The following is a 23,504-nucleotide window of genomic DNA, read 5'->3' as shown; positions in this document are numbered from 1 at the left end:
TTTCGATTATTAAAGAAGGCACTAGCCCTTTCAATTACCAACCGACTGAGCCCTTTTCGAAGTTTCTATGACAACAAATGGCCATCTTAAAAAGAACACTATAACTTCTGATCCAATGAGCCATTTTTGAAGTTTATGCGACGACCATTTCTATAAAAACCTTATGTGTCCCCCAGCATAACTTACAACCCCTGACCTGAGGGCTATATGGGGGGGGGGGGCGAGTTATCCTCAAAGACATAATTTCTGGACCTTTCAGCTACATTGAACAAAATGGCTATCTCAAAAATTATGATTGAATGTATTTGGGCAAATGATTGTTGATACTTCCGTTTATCATTCCGTCAACGGAATGATACTTCCGTTGAAATCAAAATCACGGAGGTATTAGATACCGTACCGTAATAATACTTCTGGGTGAACTCTGTCAAACGATTTCCAGCAACCTCTGCATACTGTTGCATCTTTAAGATATTTTTCCTTTTTTTGTACACTAGTAAACTAGCATTTAACGCATAATAACAACAGATTTGAAAAAAAGCCTGTCAAGGGATTTGTCAGGTTCGGTACATTAAGTATGTACATACCCATTTATCTTCCCTCCCATTATATCTATTACTTTTTTGGGGTAGACATTAATGTCCCTATGGATGGCTCACAGAACTATACCACCCTGCCTTTCCAATGGTGTTGAATTTCTCTAAATGCAGAACAGCTTATCTCTAGCGTAGCGGTGCTTCCAGGCAACGTCACAGACTAGCAAAAAGAAGAGAAATATTTGCGGAAAAGGTTCGCAATCCTAAAGAAAAAGACACAACGTAATACTTGTTACTTTTCTGTGACCAAAACTGAAACTGTTTACATCTCCAAATTTCAACCTCTTACTTCAAGTAGTTCGGTTGGGGAGATTTTGCCGTAATATTTACGATCAGAAGACTAAAGAAACGATCAGAAGATTCAAGTGAAGTTCAAAATGCTGTTTCAGCTCTGATGAGAAGAAGTTCAGTTAAGGAATAAACATAAAAGTTCAAGCAAGCTCAATAATCCAGATCAAGATCGTGATCCAAACTTATTCCACTTCTTTTTTTAAGTCATTTCAAGTAGAAGGGGAAGTATGGGGAAGCGAATTCTAATATTTCCACTGTTCTAGAGGGGCAATATTTATGCGTTTCCAAGCAAGACGTATAACAGTTCCAGGACATGTGTAGCTGACACAAACAGATAAGACCTCAACATACGAAACATTCCTTACCAAATATCGAAAACACAATGCTTGCACTTACTTTTCTGATAAATAATAGTTGAAGTTCTCCATAATCGCAATTCGATCGTTCTGAATCACTGGAGAAACACATGTAGTATTTGTGGTCACAAAATAAGATGCCTTGTCTGAAAACGTCTTCCCCATAGTCACAAAAGAGCTAGAAAGTTACCATCTTTGAGATGGTTCTAGGACCTCAATTTACATAAATCAGGTGACTTTTGCAGCCTAAAGGGATAGCTGTTACCTCCCACAAGGTATTATGACTTCAACAATTGCCTCCGATGTCTGGTGTAGCGATAAAAAAAATAGACCGACAGTTAATTGTGGTAATAAAGATTGACCGCGTCAAATATAATAAAGCTGTGGCGATTAAGATGCGCCAAATGTGGCAATGAAGTCTGGGGCCACAAATGTAGTACTATGATTAAAAGCGTTAAACCGATCGCGTCACTCGCTGAAAGTGAGAAAACAAAATGCGTAGCTATAGTAGGTTAGAAATTCTCCAACTATCAATTCGGGAGCGTAACCTCGCTTCCTCGGGTTATCGCCGTGTCGATTACCTCTAAGGTTATGTAGAAATCAGATTCCTGGGAGCGCTATCGATGGAGACCTATGAACTAAGTATCTGCCGTGCGATTAGATACAGATATATAAAATAAAACAAACACAATTAGAAAAGCAATAGTTTTATTGAGACTTACATTTAGGTGTACAACAGTGCTTCCCTTCAACTGACAACGACAAAGGCAAGGATAAAATTGGCTCTCAAAAATAATGATGATGGCAATAGAGACAATCCATAACTATTGAAACGAAAAACAGTTTTTTTCACTATATCACAAAAACACAGCTTCTGCGCTCTACTAGCCTTTTCACGATTGGCCCAAGTCCTGTGGAGGGGATCGCTACCTTGTACTTCTGTTTGAAAACTCACTTCATTATGCTCACTAATCGTCCAATAATTTGTTTTAAATATATCTGATGATTAAATGTTATAACTTAAGCTTCCTGAGAAACTTTGTCTCTAGCATTCTTTTATTACCAAATATCTTAGCGAAATTCAAAACCGAATAGCGTCATTCTTTGGCTGAGGCTAAAATGCAATTTCTCTTTTTGCTGATTAAGAACTTTTCTTTTTTTGAAACTAGATTTAAAATTAATTAAAGGAAGTCGGAATTATCTTTAGAAAGAAAAAGATTTAATTTTTTTGTATTTTGAATACATCACATTTTACCCACGGTACATATTACCCATCCCATTATTTAATGCTATCCCGTGATTAGGAGTTGCTTGCTCTTTGGTTATTGAAATATTCGCTATTTATTTACTATTGGTCCTACGTAATTTTAATTGACATTTTATTATTTTATACTTTTATATAAGCTTACTCAGGAGTGCTAAAAATTTTCTCTATTACTTTTCTTATTTTATTGTACATCCCTATCTAAAGTTCATCTACCGGACTGAGATTATCTACGGTTCTAGCCTAGCTACTATACTAAAGATTTTTTTTCTACATCTAACACTGATGACTTTTACATTTCCAACAAGGTTGAGGCTATTCTACTTTTACTATGAAGTTTTTTTGAAAATTCACCTTTTACAAGTTTTTATCCTTTGCTAACTACAGGATAATCGTGCTTCCTATCTACGCTAAATTAAATGAATAGTACGACAACGCTACACATAACTCTATCTGAACATCTAACGCTAAATATAAGAATATTTTAAAACACACAATATCTTGTTTATCATGTTCACTGGTAAAAATTAAAACACTTTCACTGGGGATGTTTGCTATGTAGTATTAATGATAGGACATTGGAATTTTTAAGTTATCGAAGTTATTAAAATGTAACATATGCAAATTCACACCTATTTCATCACCATTCATTTCTTTTAGCGTACTCACTCCTTCTGTTGTAAATTATGGCCCTTCACTCCTTTCGTCTTGGCAAAATTTTTAAAGCACTTACAATATAGTTTCTTCACAGAACAGTTCGAACATGATTATGTTCATCTTGCACGAAAAGCTTTCTCTAATTGACAAATGGGAAATGAAACTCCCAGGTACAGGCGAGTGAAAGTTTCTTATTAGAGTTCATTCTCACCTGCTGGTTTTTGGATAGTTCATAAGGTGCCTTATCATTAAGGGGTTGAACACTGGGACTGCGTTCATTTTCTTCTCAGCATATCATTTTTGGTATATTTTAAAGCACATAGAGAATATATTTCTCGTATAAAATTGCTCGTTTGTGCACTTAGAGATTACAGTTCTCCTATGAAATTGTTCGTTCCTGGCTTGCGTCTATTAACTTTTGCGGTGATTCCTTGGTTAATCACTGGGAAATCGGTTTTTGGATTTGGAATAGGTTGACATCAGACTTTAGTGGCTCCTTCAACATATTGTCTTTAACTTGTGGGAGGGGTATATTGTCACTGAGGGGTTAGTCAGTGGGGTTAATTTTGGTTTCTGTAATTCAATGGTTGGTTTCCAGTTCCATTTTTCAGAAATTATCTCGAAGCATTTATTGGATAACAGAGATATGAACTTTTCGCACTTGATGGAGGTTACAAGTTGAAATCCTACAGATTGTCAAAAGGGATTCGACGCGTGAATCTACTACACACAAAAGATTTTGGGTATCATCAAATATCATAACCATACAGTCGCATGGTGCACGGGTCCATAATGATCTTCAAGGGTGATATTTATGTACTTATATCTTGTACTGGTCGATGGGGTTCTCAGGATTTATGGGATTATATAGTCCAATAATGCACTGGATACTGAGATTCAAATATAGTGTTACCTGATACGCAATATGGTTCGTGGTCGAGGAAACAAAGATCAAAGGTAACTATAATTTTCGTAAAAGAAGCTGGGATGAAAATTGCCTAGAGTCTATGGTGAGTACTTTTCGTTGGTTGAGGTATGACGAAAATAGATGTTACTAGATTGTATATGCACTGGATTATGCATTGTAATGATTGTTTTCCAATATGTCCTTCCACTTCCTGTAATAAAAATAACGAGGCAGAATCACACGTCCTTTAAAACAAGTTGTCTTGATACATAATCTGCAATATTTAATGGTTACAATAAATGGTTAACATTATACTACAAGGCAATATCAAGCAAATGCCAATATTAATATGCATATATTGTTTTTAACAAAATGGCATTGTTATTTCGCTTATAAGAGATTACTTCTCTTAGCTTTAAGTAATGTCCCTTATTATTTTCCTTGGTATACTTTATTACACACAATTTAACTTAATCTTTCTCAACACTCATTTAATTCTATATTAGATTTAAAATAACCATTTAAATATAAGTTACTCTACATCATTAAGTTTGAGGTCTAATTTTGCAACATATTTCATGCCTGCATTGTTCACGCACGTCCGTGCTGTTTAAGAAACGCATTTTGCAGCGTCATTGCCACACGGTTTTACGTAAACGACACTTACAATGAGGGAACAAGACATAGCAAGGACGAGTGGAGATCTCTATAACCACTCGTTTTCTGATGTATTCCCTTTTTCTTGGCTTAGACGTTCTCATGGGGTTCCGGGTTTAACATCTGCAGTTCAGCTATTTCCCGGTTTCTTCCTTTGGGTTTTGCCTTCTTAATCTTGTGATTTTTCCGTAATTAAAAGTCAGTAAGGTTCTCATGGTCAGGGAAATCGCGAACACGAAACATACGGTCAGTAGTATGTTCCACCAAAAACTGGTTAAGAATAATCCGTATCTATTATCCACATACATTAATCTCTGGTCCTCATTTGTAAATAGGGGAATCTGGGAATCTAATGCTTCTTTTATTTTTGTAAGCCTTAACGTCCCTTTATTCTTTTATATTTTGGACCCTATCGAGGTTTTCATTTCCTCACTCTTTATATTGGGAATAGTGTACGACAGGTTAATTGCCTTAAAATTGATTATTTTAGGACTTATTACATTTGCGCTCTTGGTAATTAACGGCGTTCGAATAGTTGACTCTTTAGTTACAAGTCGACATCCTTGTTTTACGGTTATCGTACCCACATCTTGAAACAGTAATTCTTTCCTGTAACTTGGATTTATTCTTTCTGTATTATTATAAAAGGAAAAGTTCCAACAGTTTCTCTTGGAACAGAAAATAATTAAAGATCATTTCTAAGGTGTATGAATATTTCTCGTTTAGTACTTCCTATCGATGCTTGTTTCCGCTGGACTGGATACATCGTACTGGAATGGTACGGTTAGACTTTTTAATTAGAATTTGTTTTCAGGAACTGATATATGTTGAACAAAATTTTTCGACAGTATTTTTATAATTGTATGATTTTTACTCGTAAACTAAAAGTTTTTCAATTATTACTCCTTTATGACGCCTATCCATAAAAATCTTTTTTTTTGTATTTTTAAGGGTATTTTAATCTGTCTGGTTTCTTAACCGTTCTACCTGACTGTGTCGTTACTTTTTCTTCTGTTTGTTGCGGTTTTTTCTTTTTAGGTTTTGCTAGTGATATGAGATCAGATTTTTTGAATTGTTTTTTCTAAAACTCTTGCCCTTTTAATTTTGTTTCTTTCGCATGCGCAGCTGCTGAAGTCGGTTTTAACTTCCCTATTTCTTTAACTACCATATGGTCTGATTCGCCGCCAGACTCTTCTGAACTGGTTTCCGATGATTCCGCATTAGAACTTTTAGAGGTTGCACCTCACATTTTTGAGGTATCACCTCCCCTTTCTTCGTAAATTTCTACTCCTCTGGAAGTAGAAGGTTTATTCTCTAAGTCCTCGCTTGGAGTTTTCAACTCGGGAGATTTGAAAGACTCTTGAGAGCTTTGAGAGGAATCAAAAGTTTTTGCGGGGTTCCTCCACTGCTTAAATGCCATGTCTTCAGGGGGATGGGGCATTCTTTGCACTAGTGTTTCTCTCCATTAAGTCCACTGTTTAGGCTTGACCTTGGACACAGTTCTATCATGATATTGTCCTTGTTTGTCATCCTTGGGAGTTTTATTCTTAGGCGATATTCTTTGACTCTTTTTTATTGGGAAATTTATTAAATCCATAGCTTCTCGCTGATTTGTTTTAATTGAATCTTTGGGAGTTTTCTCTACAATAATACCCGAAGTTTCTACAGCTCTGTTCCTCCTGTAATGACAGGGGCCTCTCTATTGGTTTTGCAGGGGAAACCATATCGTCTGGAAATCTTTTGGGGGGACAAGGGGTCGAAATTCTATCTGGGAAAAATTGTGTTTTTGGAGATATCGTATAATCTAATACTCCCGTGCTCTCTGATGATGAACTTTTTGGATCTCTTGGTATTTTTATTCTTACTGGTATTAGGAGATTTCCTTTAGGAATAACTAGATTTTTCATAGCTAAGAATTCTTCAAAGTTTTCCTCAGTACTATCATTCTCAAAATAGTATTGCTTGAACTTGAAGGGTTTTAGCTCTGCCAATCTTGATTTAGGGGGCTCATTTTCTGCATCTGATGAATCAGCAGATGATGGATGCGGTACCCATGTTTCTGGAAATTTTGCTCTTTTTATTCGGCTAGCATGTACCTTGTAAGTTCCTCCCTTATCGGGGTTCTCCATTTTAAAAGTATAATCGTTATCGTACTTTTTGACTATTCTGTATGGTCCAGAATATATGTTGGAAAGTTTTTTGCCTTCCGTCTTTGCCTCGTTCTTTAGGTAGACGCAATCTCCTATCTTGAAGTCTATATTCCCTTTGATTTTGGATAGGTTTCTTAGCTCTTGACTTATTTTACATTTTTCCAACTCTTGTTTTACTATTTTATAAGTTTTCCTCATCCTATTTATGAATTCTTTTTTGTAATCCTCCAAGTTATTGTAATATTGCCGGGATTCAATAATCTCATCATACGGGATTCACAAATCACAACCAAAAAATAAATAAAAAGGGTTTTCGTTGGTTGTTTCTGAGTAAGCAGTATTGATTATGTTAGTTAAATAAGGTAAGAATTGATCCCAGTCATTCCTGTTGTCTTTTGTATGAATACCTAACACATTCGAAAATATTTATAACTATTTTCTATTTTACAATTAGCTTGTGAGTGATAAGGGGAAGTCACCAATTTCTCATGTTAAGAAAACTCATTGGCTTTTGTTACTTTTGAAACAAAATTGCTTCCGTTGTCACTTAAAATCTTATTTGGGATGCCAAATTTTAAAAATATTTTCGCTAACACCTTACTAGTAGCGTAAGCGCCTTGATTTTTTAATGCTTTTGCAAAAGTAAATCCGGAAAAGTGATCCATAACTGAAAGAATACAATTGTGGCCTCTGTTGGAAACAGGCAAGCCTCCACTGGTTCCATATAAATCAAATGAGACAATATCGAAGGGAAATCTCGCTACCGGGACTCTTCGCATTGGAGGATTAGGATAAGCTTGGGGTTTTTTCTTAAGTTACACGCTTCGTATGTACTTACAAATTCCTTAAGTTTTGTTACTGCCGACGGCACGTAAAAACATTGCTTTAATTTATGGAAAGTTTTCGTTACTCCTAAATGTCCACCTATATCTGAATGAAAATATTCGAAGGCAGGTATTATTAAGTTTTGGGGTAATACAGGTATTATTGAGGTTTGGTTTCTATTTGCCTCAGCAGTCACGATTCTGCATAGTTTTTCTTCATCGAGATCATAGTAAAAATTATCTATCTCTTTTCTAAGAGTTTTGAATTTATATGGTAACGCATCATCATTCACAAAATAATTAATAAGTGTAAACATTTCGTCAGTTTTTTGCTTTCTTTTTATATTTTCTAAAGACAAGGGACAATAGTTATCCTTATTTTCTTTTACTGTGTCTTTGTCTTTGTTTTTCTTACATTTATGTTTACTCTTAGTATTGATAGCCTTACCTTCATTTCCTCAGTTTCCGACGGCATAGTTTCTGGGTATCTACTCAAAAAGTCACAAGCTGCATTTTGTTTACCTTTTAAATATTCAAATTCGTAATCTAGATCTTGGATTTTCATAATCCATCTAGCTAGAATTCCCGTGGGGTTTTAAATGTGCGCAGGTACTGCAAGCTTTTATGGTCTGATCGTAGTATAAATTTTCTACCGATTAAATAGTGTCTAAATTTCTCAAAGTGGTGGATTATAGATAATAATTCTAAGTTTTTGGCAGAATAACTCTTTTCGCCTTTTGATAAAGTTCTACTCGAATAGCATATAACTTTTTCTATTTTTTTTGATTGGAAGGTCCTTGTAAAGGATCAGGGTTTCCTATGGGAACTATTTACGAAAAAATAGCACCAATGCCTTTTGAACTAGCATCGGTTGTGACCACAAATTGTCCGTTTTCAAAATCAGGCAGCGATAATATTGGTTCCGAAGTGAGTGCCTTTTTGAGACGGTCTAGGGAAGTTTGAGCTTCCTGGGACCAGGTAACATTTTGGGAGTTCCCTTTAGTTAACTCCGTGAGGGTTTTCGCAATTTGGGCGTAATTGCGCACAAGTTTTCTAAAGTAGCCAGTAAGACCTAAGATTACTTTTCGTTCTTTCACAGCTCTAGGGGCTTTGAGGTTTTCGGCATATTTTATTTCGTCGGGGTCTGAAGACATCTCCCTTTGCGTCAACACTGCACCTAAAAATTAATTTTTGGTTGAAACAGATTTACTTTTTCAGTATGGAATTTTAAGTTGCCCAGTCTGAATTTCCCGAACAACTTAGCTAATGTTGCTAAGTGTTGTTCAGCGTTTTCTTCCACGCATATGACATCATCTACGAAGTGAATGATATTTTTTAATCATCTTAACAGGTGTAATAAGGGTCTACATAGCGCGCTTGAACTTGTCTTAAGTCCAAAAGGTACTCTTAAGTATTCATATGAACCACTTTCGGCCTTAGAAAATTCAGTTTTGTAGACATGTTGTTCAGCTGTTTTCACCTTGTGGTAGCGTTTGATGAGGTTCAAAAAAGTAAATATTTTGCTTTTGCTAGATAACGAGTCAAGTATTTCACCTATTCTTGGTAAAGGAAATTTATAGCGAAGTGTTTGTTTGTTCAGGGCTCTATAATCTACAACAAGTCTAAGATCACAATTGTTTTTTGGTACCAAGACCACTGGTTCAGAATACGGACTTATACTGGGGCGTATAATTTCATTTTTTCTTATTCACGAGTCTTATTCCTTAACGAATCTTTTTTTTTATACAGGACATGATAAGGTTGTTGCTCTAAAACGTTATCAGTTGTGAGAAACTAAATTGAGTAGAAAGGTACAAGTCTGATATAAAATTAATATGTTTAACAAGAAAATTCAGAATTAAGATGAAATTCTTAATGTTTTTTCTTCAGTTAGAAGTCCATAATATGACCAATATTAAATTTGTTTAAGAATTGCAATTTGGTTAGAGGGTATTTGCTATTAGAGATTTTAATACTGTTTACAGGGTTTTTTTAGAATTCTTCCATTTAACTAGATAGTTTTCAGAGATAAATTGGATTTGAACTAAATACGTTCCCTTTTTTTACTGTGATTGTATCATTTTCGTAGCTATTAGTTACCCAAATAAAACTTTCTCCTTTGTTGCAAGATGTAATCTGTTCCTCGAATAACAGATTTTCAGGAATTTAATTTGACAGGATAGCAAACCATGTTTCAGATTTGCTATGTACTGGTTCAACCATCTGTGATATTTGAATTCATTGCATCGTTTTGGGAGGGATCTTTGTTTTCCGTATAATAAACCCATAATATTTTTCTTCGCTATTATTGTTTATTAGATTCCTACTGGCGGTATGGTGCCTCACTGCGGCATCTTGCGGGGTCGTATTGGGTTTTACTGGATTTTCCAAAAATTCCACTTTTTTCTGAATTTTGTTTAACTTTTACTGTCGCATATCTCCTATTTTTATTTTTGCAGATCCAATACACTTATTATTTAAATTTACTGCATTTCTGCAATATCTCTCAGAATAATTGAACAAATTTCTGATTATGCCATGTCCTCTTTGCGAGACATGAGGTTGAAAAGATTGCGACATTATACCGCCAGAAATTTTATTTATTGTTACGTTGTCTTCGTAACCTCTGTTACAATTTCTTAAGGTAGAACTTCCTTCTCCTACCTTAGCCGGGTAGACAAGCCTTTCGTTTTCTACGTCTTAATAGTACCTTATTAGACCTTAAAAAATTTGCGCCAATAAGGGCTTAATTCGAAAAGTTATTGCATATTATAAAATTTGTCGGAAAAATTATGTTATCCCGTTATGCTTTCACGTAAATGGAACCTCATGCATCCAATTTATGCCCTGTCAAGCTAGTTAAATTGGGATTATTAGGATTCCTTTGTCACCTAATATGCGGAGGCAACATAATAAATACGCATGAGTTTATAACACTATTTGTGTCACCAGAGTCAATCAAAGCTTTAAAGAAAACATTTGCTACAAAAAAAATCATTAAAAATAGGTAGCTTGTTATTAATATCACTACAAGACAGTACTACTATCGGTTTGGACCTATAGGGTATTCTAGGCGCCCTCTGGGTCCAATTTATTCTTCTGAGGGGCCTAACGCGTTACCCAGTGGATTTTTTTCATATGTCGGTGTCTGCAATAGAGATTCAGACATGTGAGATTCCGTAGGCATATCTAATTGATACATATTTGTCTGACTCCTCCATGTCTTATTACGGTAGTTTCGATTTCTTGCGTCAGTGCCGGCTGCTGGCCCTGACTGTAAATGCCGTCGGCTTGAAAAATTTTTATTTCCCGTCGGCCAATTAACTATTTGCCGTCGGCTTGAAAAATTTTCATTTCCCGTCGGCAAATTTTCGGGATTTCTATATACCATTCTCGCATTATATTGGCTTTGGCGAGTATTTGGGTTTTCAAATCGGTAATTAATTTGTCTATTGGGGGGAGGATTATACAAATTTGGTTGGTACGCGTTGCTAAGGTACTGATTGCCGCAATCTTCCCTGGCTATAGCCTAGTGTACAACTGATGCTAAAATTTTTTTTTCCGGACAAATGGTTGCCATAATTTTGTGTACTACCGACAGCAATACCTGGTGTGTAATTGGGGACATAACGGCACTCTCTCGCGATGTGCCCAGGTCGATAACAAATATAGCATCTTATTATTGTGGGGTTATTTTTATAACTAAATTGTTTGACGGGCTGAAAACGTACTGTTTTCTGCCAAGCGGTTTCTTGCGTTTTATTTCTTTGTGACACTGGGGAGTTATCCCTTGAAAAGAAGTTGGGAGACGCCTGATCGCCCTTGAAGGTCAGGTTGGCGTTTGATTCACCTAGGCTATTTATTTTTCTTTTACTGTGATTTGCCACCATAATATCAACTTCGATCAATCGCCCTACCTCCTGAACTGCAAGGTCCAACGTTTGAATATTTTTGGATATTACCATTCTATATAGTTTTGGGGGTAGCCCTTGCAAAAATGTATGTAGTATGACTTTTTCATATGGTTCTCCTGAACCTTCTCCGTATTTTGCTTCTACTGAAATCCGTCTATTATCAAGATATTCTCTTACGTTTTGTGAATGGTCAAAGCATACCATTCCGTGTTTTAATTTATTTGTGGAACTGGTTTCGATAAATCTATCTTTAAATGCCGTTAAGAATTTGTCCACCGTATTTATTGGCAAGCTAGTGTCATCACCTATAGTATGTTCAATTTGCTTTATGAAGGTTAAGGCCTGCCCTTTTAATCTTAATAGGAGCATGCCGACTAACGTTTCTAGCTCTGTTTTTGTTAATTCTACAAACTGGGCCAATTGGATATTAAATTCGTCGATATCTGTTTGTCCATCGTATTGTGGAAGATTTTGCTATCTCTACATTCTTCGCGACCAACTTTTGCGCCATTAATAGTTCGCTTAATTCTTCTGACATTTTTGGTTTTGAATTAACTAAAAATATTTTTTTTCCCTTAACCTATTTTGGGGAAGGCTATTATCTCCTATGAGATATTCTAAAGGGTTTTCCTGTATTAGCTTAGCCATTATAGGCCAATTACTTTTTCTTATATGTCTGTATCTCTCCAATGATTAAATTTAAATTACAAAGTTTATGGAATAACTAGTTCGCATTTTTTCCTCCAATTTTCGACCGTGCCATATGTAGCGATAAAAAAAATAGACCGACTGTTAATTGTGGTAATAAAGATTGACCACGTCAAATATAATATTATGATTTAAAGCTGTGGCGCTTAAGGTGCGCCAAATGTGGCAATGAAGTCTTGGGCCACAAATGTAGTACTATGATTATTGCGGTATACCGATCGCGCCACTCGCTGAAAGCGAGAAAACAAAATGCGTAGCTATAGTAGGTTAGAAATTCTCCAACTATCAATTCGGGAGCGTAACCTCGCTTCCTCAGGTTATCGCCATGGCGATTACAACTAATGTTATGTAGAAATCAGATTCCTGGGAGCGCTACCAATGGAGACCTACGAACTAATTACCTGCCATGCAATTAGATACAAAAACATAAAATAAAACTAACGCAATCAAAAAAGCAGTAGTTTTATTTAGACTTATATTTAGGTGTACAACATTGCTTCCATGCAACTGCAGCAACAAAGGCAAGGATAAAAGTGGCTTTCAAAAATAATTATGATGGCAACAAAGACAGTCCATAATTGAAACGAAAAACAGTTTTTTTCACTATATCACACAAATAGAGCTTCTGCGCTCTACTAGCTTTTTCACGATTGGCTCAAGTCCTTTGGAGGGGCCGCTACCTTGTACTTATGTTTGCAAACTCACTTCATTATGCTCACTAACCGTCAAATTATTTGTTTTAAATATATCTGATGATTAAACGTTATAACTTAAGCTTCCTGAGAAACTTTTTCTCTAGCATCCTTTTATTACCAAATATCTTAGCGAAATTCAAAACCGAATAGCGTCATTCTTTGGCTGAGGCTAAAATGCTACTTCTCTTTCTGCTAATTAAGAACTTTTCTTTTTTTGAAACTAGATTTAACCTTATTTAGAGGGAGTCGGAATTATCTTTAGAAAGAAAAAGATTTTATTTTTTTGTATTTTAAATATATCACATTTTACTCACGGTACATTGGCAATTCTTCTCGAACCTGCATTTTTCTCGCAGTGTCTAAATGATAGATAATGTTAACAGTTTTTTCCTTAATGGCAAAAATGAAGTTTTCTGTGATGACAAAACACTTCTTGTGGAATTATAATTGTTGGTGCCTTGTGCAACATTAAATCCTTCAAGGCTCTGGAGTTTCCGCTATTAAGGTTGTCCGACTAAGCACCGGTGGTTACCATGGCCAGCAATATTAGACAAAATAGAAAAGAAAACAGAATCTGAGACAAAAGCAGCGTCCTTAGAAGGAGAATAAGAGAGTCAACTAAAACAAGTCATCCGACTTAACTGAAACTTCAACTCTCCTTTCCCATATTAAGCGTGGGAGACATCGAGATTCCAGCAGCTCTGTAGCAGATGAAGTTTAGATGGTGCATTGAGTGTGGCCAGCTTATTTACAAAGCGGCCAATATCATTAGGAACCAACCAAAGAGACTATGCAGGGAAGAGAGCGCAGGTGTTTCGAATGAATTACACTCAGATGTGTTAGCAACGTCTCCAGTATCATAAAAGTTCTAAGATTACCTACTAATGCCACCGTCATAAATATCGACCTTGTTTCACTTTGGCGCAAAACCCAACTTAATGTTAATGTTCAAAGTCTCTCTTCAGTTTACACAGTCATAAACTAAAGTAATTAAAGGATTAAACTTGTTGCTTCTCCGCTTGTAGTAACACATTCAAAAACCCATTAAGCCTTGTTTTGCACACGCAAGCAAGAGGTTAATGTGCATTAAAATAAGAGGTTGCGCCATGGATTACACCGCATGACCCGTAGAACAATAGCTTAGTGATTGTCCAAAAAATAGGCACGGAGTCTAGTTTTTATGCTAATTTTTAAACGAATTACGAGTCAGACATAAAATTCAATGGAAAGGAAGGTCAAACAAAGCAGCAATGTTCCTCCGGATATGGCCCTTTTGTAAAGATTAAGAATTTGCATAACTGAGGTGTCGCAGATGAGTCCCAATTACCCTTGTGCCCAGCCTTGTCTATTACGTCATCAGGGTATTACGCCATCTATATTATTTCCAGAGTTTATGTGCCTGAGTTTGCTTGTTTGCTGTTAATGGTATAAAGCTATTGCAATATTTTGAGGTTGTTTTCATATTGGTTTTGTACCCTCTAATAGATAGATTTATAGTAAAGTTAAATTGAGAGATCTTCTTTAATTCCTAGAATAGGTCTTTTTCTCCGGGCATCTTCACCAGCGAAATCTTTTTTCTTAAGTTGACTGGGGCGCCATCTATGACCCTATTTCATATAGTTCCCATATCTTTAAGGCGCGGATTTTCTACTGGGAACAAGCAGAAGAGGGGAAGGAACCCCTCGCAAGCGCCGTATTGTACCCGCTAATATTCAGTTGCACAAAAATTGCGGGAAAAGGGTGAGGGGGTACTTACACTTCCCTTGTTCCTGGGTGATTTCAGCACCTGGACCTGGACTTTGATTATTGGATTGAGATTTGCCTGATGACGTGAAGGTGCGATGGCGACGCTTTTACGAAATGCTATGCTGAACTTTATGTATCGCTCGATGCAAACAGGAAACAAAATAGAGCAGATTGTTAAAAGAGCAGTGGAGTTTTTTTCTCACACGGACATACTAAACGCGAAAGAAAAGTTGATCTCTATCGGGAACGAACTGGGGTATGACTACGAATTCCGGAAAACTGCCAACGACAATGATAATATTGTTGAAATGGCGAAGATATTGTCCCAATGTGTCAAAGACAAGAAATTATTATCACAATTTGTCATTGTGGATCCCCAGGAAGTCCCCACATGTCCAGACGAAATCAGTGCTTGCATTCGGGTCAAAGTTAATGAAATGTGTCGCCGCGTAGATGCTGTATTAGACTCCATAGCTGGAAAAATCCAGCTAGCTACGGATAAGTTCTCCGATCAATTAAGTAGTGTCTGAACAGTGTGTTGCTATCTCTGACACTATGTCCCGAGCCCCTCCCTCTCTTAAACCATAAGTGACACAACAGAAGCCTCTGTACTCAGTGGTGGTTAAAAATATGCCATCTGATCTCAACTCACCGCAGGCTAGGCAAGAGTTCATTAGCAAGATGTGCCCAAGTGGGGTTGATTCAGACTCTCTTACTCTAAAGCGTAGCAGCAATGACTGGAAAATCCTTGTCAAGTCACGCGATTCAGCAACACCACTAGCTCAGGCCATGAGTAGTAAGCAAAATGACACACAAGTTAAAGTGCCTCAATTTGTTGGTATTGTAAAGCGGATTCTTAGTTTTCTTGATGAAAACGAGCTAAGCCGAATAGCTAGAGTCTTCGAATTATACTACCCGAGTCGTGCTGATCCGGACAATGCTATTCCCAATCCCCTTAAGATCTATCTTGAGCTATTCAGGGTTGAGGAGTTCCGTTTCCTGCCCCGGCACTGCTTTAAATGTCACAGTGTTGGTCATATCGCTACCAACTGCAACCAACAAGAAAAGTGCTCACACTATGGCGGCACTGATCATATGTCTCTCCAGATCATCATTATATTATACAGCCAGCACGCAAATCCGGCAACCACGGACGTCCTTCAGGAGGGCTTGCTATAATCTCCAATTCTGGTTCCCTCCCCCTGCCTGTCTCCAGTAAAGTGAACTTATTAAGTGTGGGGATTTCATTGTAGCCAATGTTTACTTGCCGACTAATTACAATACTATCGATTCGGAGCAAAAGTTCGCTATCGCTTGTAAGAGACTCGGAAACTCAATAAAGAAAGTACTAAGTGACGGCTTACTATTAATGATTTCGGAAGACTTTAACTATAATCCTGAAGACAGAAGCAAATCTCGTGCCCATGCGCTTTCAAGTTCACTTCCTAATAAATTTAATTGAGTCATAAAAAACAAACACCAATTTGTTATAAATGTATCTCAGGTTCTGTCTAACATCGATCGCGCTATTAGTTATAATGTTGAGCCACCTACCTTACAGGTAGGACTTGACGGAATGTACTCAGATCATCTGCCCCTTTCTGTCACTATTCCATGTACTGTGAATTCTTACACGCTGAAACCTAAACCGAAGCTCGTGAGTGACTGGAAGAACGTCTCCCGCCCTTTATTCCAACAAAAGTATGACGAAGTCCTCGGAAAAATGAAGGTTCCATTTCATCTGCTCCAGTGGATACTGACTTACCTGATAGTGAAATAAGACTACAATTCAACCTATAGTTTGCTGAAATATGCCACGTTTTAAAAATAGCTGAAAGCTCAGCTGTTCCGAGTGTTGAATTACGCCGTACATCTCCAGCAAAAGGATGGGCCCAAAACTCCGACTTGGTTAATTCAAAGGCTGTGGCCAAGTTTTGGCTGCAGATTTGGCATGAGTGTGACAGGCCTAAAAGTGGTGCAGTCAATCAAATTCATATTTTTACTAAGTGGAAATTTGCAAAACAACTGCGTAGACATCGTAGTGCTTTAAAACTTGAAACTGTGTCGAAAATCATGGATAATCCTAATCTGATTTGGAATCTGCGTGCAAAGCCTGCTGAGTACAATAATCCGATTTCCAGTGCGATTAGTGAGAAAGAATGGGTTGATTATTTTAATGCGGAATTTGCAGCCCCAGACGAGTCGAAAAAAACAACTTCTCTTGAGCAACTAAATCCCCTCCTTAACAAAGAGTTAAATTATTTCATTGTGAACAGTTGTCAAATCCAGGACTTGCGCAACAAATTAAACAAAAAATTGCCAGATGATGTCGATAAAACATGTGAACATCATCTATTGAATGGTAATCCCCTTTTATTTGAACATATTGCAATTGCTTACCAGATTATTATGACGCATGGTGTTGTACCATATTTATTTTGCTCAGGATCCATAACGCCTGTAATGAAACAAGGAAAACCCACAACAGGACCTTCTTCTTATAGACCGACAACTATATCCTCTGTTTTTTGCAGGCTTTTTGAATTGGTAATATTAAGTGGCATTATGAAGTGTTTGAAGGCCCCACCCCACCAGTTTGGGTTACTGTCAGGAATGGGATGCGCTCACGCATTACATGTCGCATCAACTGTTCCGTTAGATGCGCACATTTCTAGTGAATGGCTGGTTATTGGTGAATATGACGTACGCCACGCATTTTACTCGGGCATACATGCACAGACAATACTAGAATTACGGAGAGATGGTGTCGACCCAGCTATTGTTCTACCTCTTTATGATCTGTATCGCCAACTAAACGTGTGTTTACGCATTCCTAATGCAGAACCCACTAGGAAAATTCCTGTAAAAAAAGGTATTAAACAGGGTGCGATTTCTGCGCCAGAGTTGTCCAAAGTCACTACAAGCTGTATTTTAAGAGGAATAGATGTGACCATAGTTGGATTTTCGGATGACATATTGAATTTTTCTAGGCAAATAACATCCCTATAAAGTAATTTTAATATCCTGTCATCTCAGTATGGTGATATTGGCTTTAGATTTAATTTGTTAAAATCAGAAGCAGTGTTGTTTAACTTGAATAAATCTGTTCTACCTCACAATCAACTAGGATCTCAGTTTGTCGAGCCTGTGGAGTCACTAGTATACTTGGGACTGCCCATCGGGGACACATTGTCATCTACCCGCCCGCTAGTCATCACACATATAGAGCGTAAAATTAGAACTGCGTGTGGGGCCAATTTCTTCGAAGAGAAATCTTAATAGGTTTTCACTGGCTAGAATTTATAATGCTGTCGCGCTGCCACATATATTATATACAGCACCATTTTGGAAACTTCTGCATAAAGAAAATAAATTTAAAATCCGTAGAATTTTCTGTAGATATCTGAAGTTTCTGCTGCAAGTTCCACTGAGAACGAGTAATTCGTACCTGATCCGGCGATACGCAGTATCTGATCCATTTTCTGTAATTTATCGGTTGATTGACAAGTATTGTGCTAAGTTGGAGGGTAGCAGCCATCCTTGGCTACCTCTACTCTGGTCACTTTGATTGCTGTATGATGATGTATGTGTATTTGCTTTGTCTGTACTATTAAGTGCATGTTTTTTGTTTTCTCTTTTCTGCTGTTTTTTCCATCAATTTCTGTGTTTATGATGGGTGTAAAATAAATTCAATTCAATTCAATACACAAAGTACACCTCCTTCAAACCACAATTATTTCAGAACTACTAATGCTAAAGTTTTAGCATTAATTAATGATTAAAATTAAGCAATATCACATATCAACGACTAAATAAATAATGAAATACAGACGGAAGAGAAGCTTGGAAGACAGTGCAGTACCCACGACAGTAGAGGAGCTGGTCATCTTTTAAAAGGGATCTGAGAATAAATTTTATGACAACGTATGTGGTGATCGTCGAGATGGAGGTGGATTTGAGGGAAGGGATATGGCAATAAAATTCATGGACATTGAGAAGATATTGAAAGGAACGGGAGAGGGCTAGTTTTTAAACGGTGACTACTGCATACAAATACTATCGTTGCTACTATTAATCCATAATAAAATTGTCAATTAAATAGCAACAAAAATTAAACATTGAAGAATTGCTAATAGTTGAAAGAAAAGTAGAGCCCGATTATGTAACTTAAAAAAGCGGAATCAGCTCACTTAAAAAGTTAAACTTAAAACAGGCAGAAAATACCACAAATAAGGACAGAAGTAACCACAAAAGACACTGTCAGTTACTTTTGTGGTACCTTCATGAAGATATCTACAACTAGTATAAGTCAGTAATCATTATCATATATTTTATGTTAGTCTATTTTAGATTTATATATATTTTTTAATTTTAGTTTCTGACAGTTTTTTTTTACGCTGTAGGCACCTTGTTATATACGGGCGAAATTTTCGTTTGATTTTTTCTTCGTTTCTTATTGTTTTCATTTACTGTCCATAGTACTGTCCCCTTCGACTCGATATATCGCGGAACCATGTAGAAGATTTTAGTGCATTATGAAATTCCGACCAAAATTGTAAATATAATTAAAGCGCTATATCATGATATCATGTGCGCAGTACAGACAGAGGGTGGCCTAACGGAGTGGTTTTCTGTTCAGTCAGGTGCAAGGCAGGGCTGCATTCTATCACCATTACTGTTTGCCATAGTGATAGATTTTGTTCTCCGTGGATGCAGTTTTAGTGGCGGTATACAATTAAATCCACTGAGAGAACTCAATGATGGTGATTTTGCTGACGATGTTGCGCTTATTACCCACGACCCTGAAGATATGCAACGCAACATTAATGAACTCGGTTGTATGGCAAATGCTGTCGGACTCTCCATAAATGCTAACAAGACCAAATAAATGTCGAATGCAGTCATACCTGACTTAGCCGAAGGACTTTTGGTTAACAACGAGGAAATTGAGGAAGTGAGAGAGTTCAAGTATCTCGGCAGCAATCTTACGCAAGATGCCAATTCCGAAAGAGAAATACTGTGCCGAATAACATTGGCTGGGTCTGCTTTCAGCTACCTTAGAAATGTTTGGAGAAATAATAAATATTCCCAGAAGTTAAAGCTTAAAATTTATAATAGCAATGTGGTCTCTGTCCTTATGTACGGCTGCGAAACTTGGAGTATCACTGCTCAACTAGAACGACGACTCCAGGCATTCGACAATAATTGCCTAAGGTCTATCCTAAATATACATTGGACAGAAAGAATACGAAATGATGAAATATATCGTATGACAAATCATACCCCCATCCTTGATCTTATTAGAAAGCGGCGATGGATGTATTGGGGGCATATGGTGCGAATGGGGGAAGGAAGGCTGCCGCACGATGCATGGTGTTGGACACCCCCGGTCTCCGCAAATCAGGGAGACCGAAAATGACCCTTGGCAGGTCGCTAATGAAGGAGGCGAAGCTGGCGAGGTCCTCGTTGGAGGAGCTATGGTTGAAGGCTCAGGACAGGTCGTCGTGGCGAACCACTGTTGCTGCCTTATGCGCCCCCAGGCGTAGGAGGACCTAAGTCTAAGTAAGACTGTCCATAGACCCGTTAGACGTATTTATATTCATTTCTTTGTTGTTTTTTTTTTGTCATGGCTGGCCAGTTGAGCTTTAGATCTTTTACGCTCTTAACTTCTAGGAAATTCAATCCCTGGCAATAAATTTAGTTCTGCTATCTCATCGGCTTAGAATATCAATAAAATGTCAGAAACAGTAATTGGTATTACTTAAAGCATTAAATTTACTTTTCAGCAAAATACAATGCAAAATGGCCTCAAAAGGTTAATTTCTGGTAATTTGCTTTAAGTTTGACTTCCTCATTTATTGAGATTTCTGTAGGGCTACGTTTTGGGTTTGATATGTGTTTTAATAGTAATTTCTCTGTCCGTTTTAAGTCTGGTTGTTTATAGGGGTTCATTTCTCCTCGTTTTCAATTTTAAAATCACCCTTTACTTTTGGTTAAAAAACTTTGTTTTTATAATTCAATATTACATTCAAGGTTAAAATTCACGTGGTGTTTTAAAAGGCAAACAAGGCGACATTAATCTTTTTACAGAACAATAAGGCAAATACACGTAGTCAGGGGAGTATTCTCGTTTCACTACTAACACATTATAACTATGGTACACTTGTCTTAGATTTAAAAAATTTCAGCAACATTTTTTCACCTCCCCTCCTTAAACCCTTAATCATAAAGACTCATAATTTCAAAGGACAGAGTGAATAGGAGTGGATCCCCACCCCCTCTCCTTTCAAAATTATTTAAATATTCTGACACGATTTCTAACAATTTATCTCAGTTTTACACCTGTAAGCGCAAATAATTATTAATCAAAGCAAAATTTTGAAAAATGAGCCATAAGGACTTAGAAAAAAAAGTCTGAAACAAAAATAATATAGAATCAAAAGGTAAAATCATGTGCATATTATCCTTGAGCTACTTAATATGTTCTCAAATATATAACATTTCTGTTCACACATATAGGCTACATATATACACGTGTATCTTAAAGCCAATAAAGCTATATATATAAAAAAAAAGAAACTAAAACAATTAAAGAAAACATATCATATTTATGGGCCTCTAAACCTAGTAGCAGCTCATCATTACAGCTGTCTCCTCTTAAATTCGATAGTTCATTGCACATAAAAAGAAATTTCCGAATCCACCCATTAAATTACCACATAATAGATAAGTTTGCAGTGCATTTGGAAAATGAGAATCCCTTCAATCTTTTTACTAGCAGTCGATAGTTGACAAACTCCTGAAACCAAATTAAAATGTACTTAACTGCTATTTTAACCTAAAATAATATCGTTCATCAAATATTTCTATCGAAAATAAACTGGTTAAAGCACTTGTATCAATAGCTGGTTTTCTAGCCTAGTCTAAAGATTTCTAAAAAACGCACAATCACCTTCTGTAGACCCTTGACCATTATAATAATTATACATAATAAAAACTGTATGACATTTAGCATATTTGGATGCACTGCAAAATTTCAGTAATATCATACCAGAACTCACAACGGTCACAATCTTGTTAATGAACGTCATTTTTTTCAGTCATAAAAAAAAACTAAAAGAAAATATACTAATGTACTTGAATAGACATATTTACCTGGGTTATGCATTGGTTGATTCATAACTGGCTGAACAGGCGGATAATATCCATTAGGTGGTGCTGCATATGTAGGAGCATAAGCAATAGGACCTACAGAAGGATCAGCTGCACTGCCTGAATACACTGTTGGGGTATAAGTCGTTGCCATATAAGGATGTGGCATAGGCATTGGCTGGTAGCCAATTGTAATTTGCGGATTGGGTAATCCATTTTGAGAGATGAAACCCATCTGTTGGTAGTTATAGCTTTGGTTTTCTTGATAGGGCGGCGGAAAACTTTTATTCAACTCCATTTTGGCCGCTGACACTAAAATGTAATACAGCAGGTATACAAATTTTAATTATTAAATAAATCATGACAAGTAACCAATCCAATAAGTAAAGCTTAACTCTGAATATTCACCCTAATAGCAAACAAACACAAATACTGATGTGCCTTTACATTGCTCTTCTAAGGACACTCCTGAGGAAGAATCATTTATATACCGTAGCCAAAGTTCTGATCGAATATTCTTGGTAGTTAATTTTACTGACTTATAGAGTATAGAATATGATTTATTGGCTGAAATAGCACAAAAGCTAGCATAATCACATCAGAACAATTAAAGAGTTAAAAACAGATGTTAGGGGATAAACATAAAACAAAAAGTTAAATCAATTTTAAAATGGGAAACAAAAAAGGGGACAAAAGAGTTGTTGTACCTCATGGTCAACATTTAGGGACAAAAGTCAAGCTGGGTATTTGGAGCTCTACGAGCATTGAGTCTTGTATTAGGAAGGATAGGGGGATTTTCTTTAAAGAGGGGGGGGAGAAAACGTCGACGATAGTCAGAACTAAGGCACTTGTGACCAAAGTTCATGGTAAGGATTTGACGTCGTGATTCCAATGTAGTAAATTCTAGTCTAGCCAAACTTTCATCGTATGTAGTATAGGACGTCCCCAGTATAATCGTTATTGCTCTTTTTTTGAATTAAACAAAAAAAAAAAATTTTTTTAACTGAAAGTAAGGAGCGACATTAAAACTTAAAACAAACAGAAAGGGGTCCGTATACGAAAAGGGCTATCCCATCCACAACGCTTCAGTCTTTGCGCTAAAGTTTTTTATTGTTTAAAAAAATAGAGTTGTTAAAAAGTCAAACTTTGGCGTAAAGAGCATGACGTTGAGGACGAGACAGCCCCTTTCATATATAGAATAATTTCTGTTTGTTTTAAGCTTTAATGTCGCTATTTACTTTCATTTAAAAAAAACTGGTTTTTTTATTTAATTTTTGAACGTTTTTGAATAAATGCAGGTTTTGATCTTATCCCGTATATGAAAGGGGCTGTCCCCTCCTCAAGACCTCGCTCTTTACGCTAAAGTTTTCTATTGTTTGAAAAAATAGAGTTGTGGGAAAGTCAAACTTTAGCGTAAAGAGAGAGGTGTTGAGGACGAGGCAGCCTCTTTCATTGAAGTAATAATTTCTGTTTGTTTTAAGTTTAAACATTGTTCCTTAATATCTTTTATAAAAGTTTTTTTTTTTTGTTTAATTTATAAACATTTTTGTCTAAATTAAGATTTTTATCTTGGTTCACCTTACATGA

At 36.6% G+C, this 23,504-nt stretch overlaps 1 protein-coding gene across 2 annotated transcripts in view; it reads right to left on the bottom strand.

Annotated features, from left to right (window-relative positions):
* Positions 1-23,504, bottom strand: part of LOC148944305 (phospholipid scramblase 3-like) — a 105,082-nt gene that overhangs the window by 42,104 nt on the left and 39,474 nt on the right. For both annotated transcript variants that reach the window (XM_089099694.1, XM_089099693.1), the window contains exon 2: positions 21,921-22,229. In XM_089099694.1, coding sequence (XP_088955820.1) covers positions 21,921-22,215 — 295 coding nt within the window. In that variant the 5' untranslated portion in view covers positions 22,216-22,229. The remainder of the gene's footprint in view (positions 1-21,920; positions 22,230-23,504) is intronic.

This window comes from Artemia sp. Qi Xiang Cuo, chromosome 14, assembly GCF_049724085.1.
Source record: "Artemia sp. Qi Xiang Cuo chromosome 14, ASM4972408v1, whole genome shotgun sequence".
NCBI classification, from domain to species: Eukaryota; Metazoa; Arthropoda; class Branchiopoda; order Anostraca; family Artemiidae; genus Artemia; species Artemia sp. Qi Xiang Cuo.
Note: the sequence above shows the minus strand (reverse complement) of the source record. Positions and strands in the feature narration are given on the sequence as shown.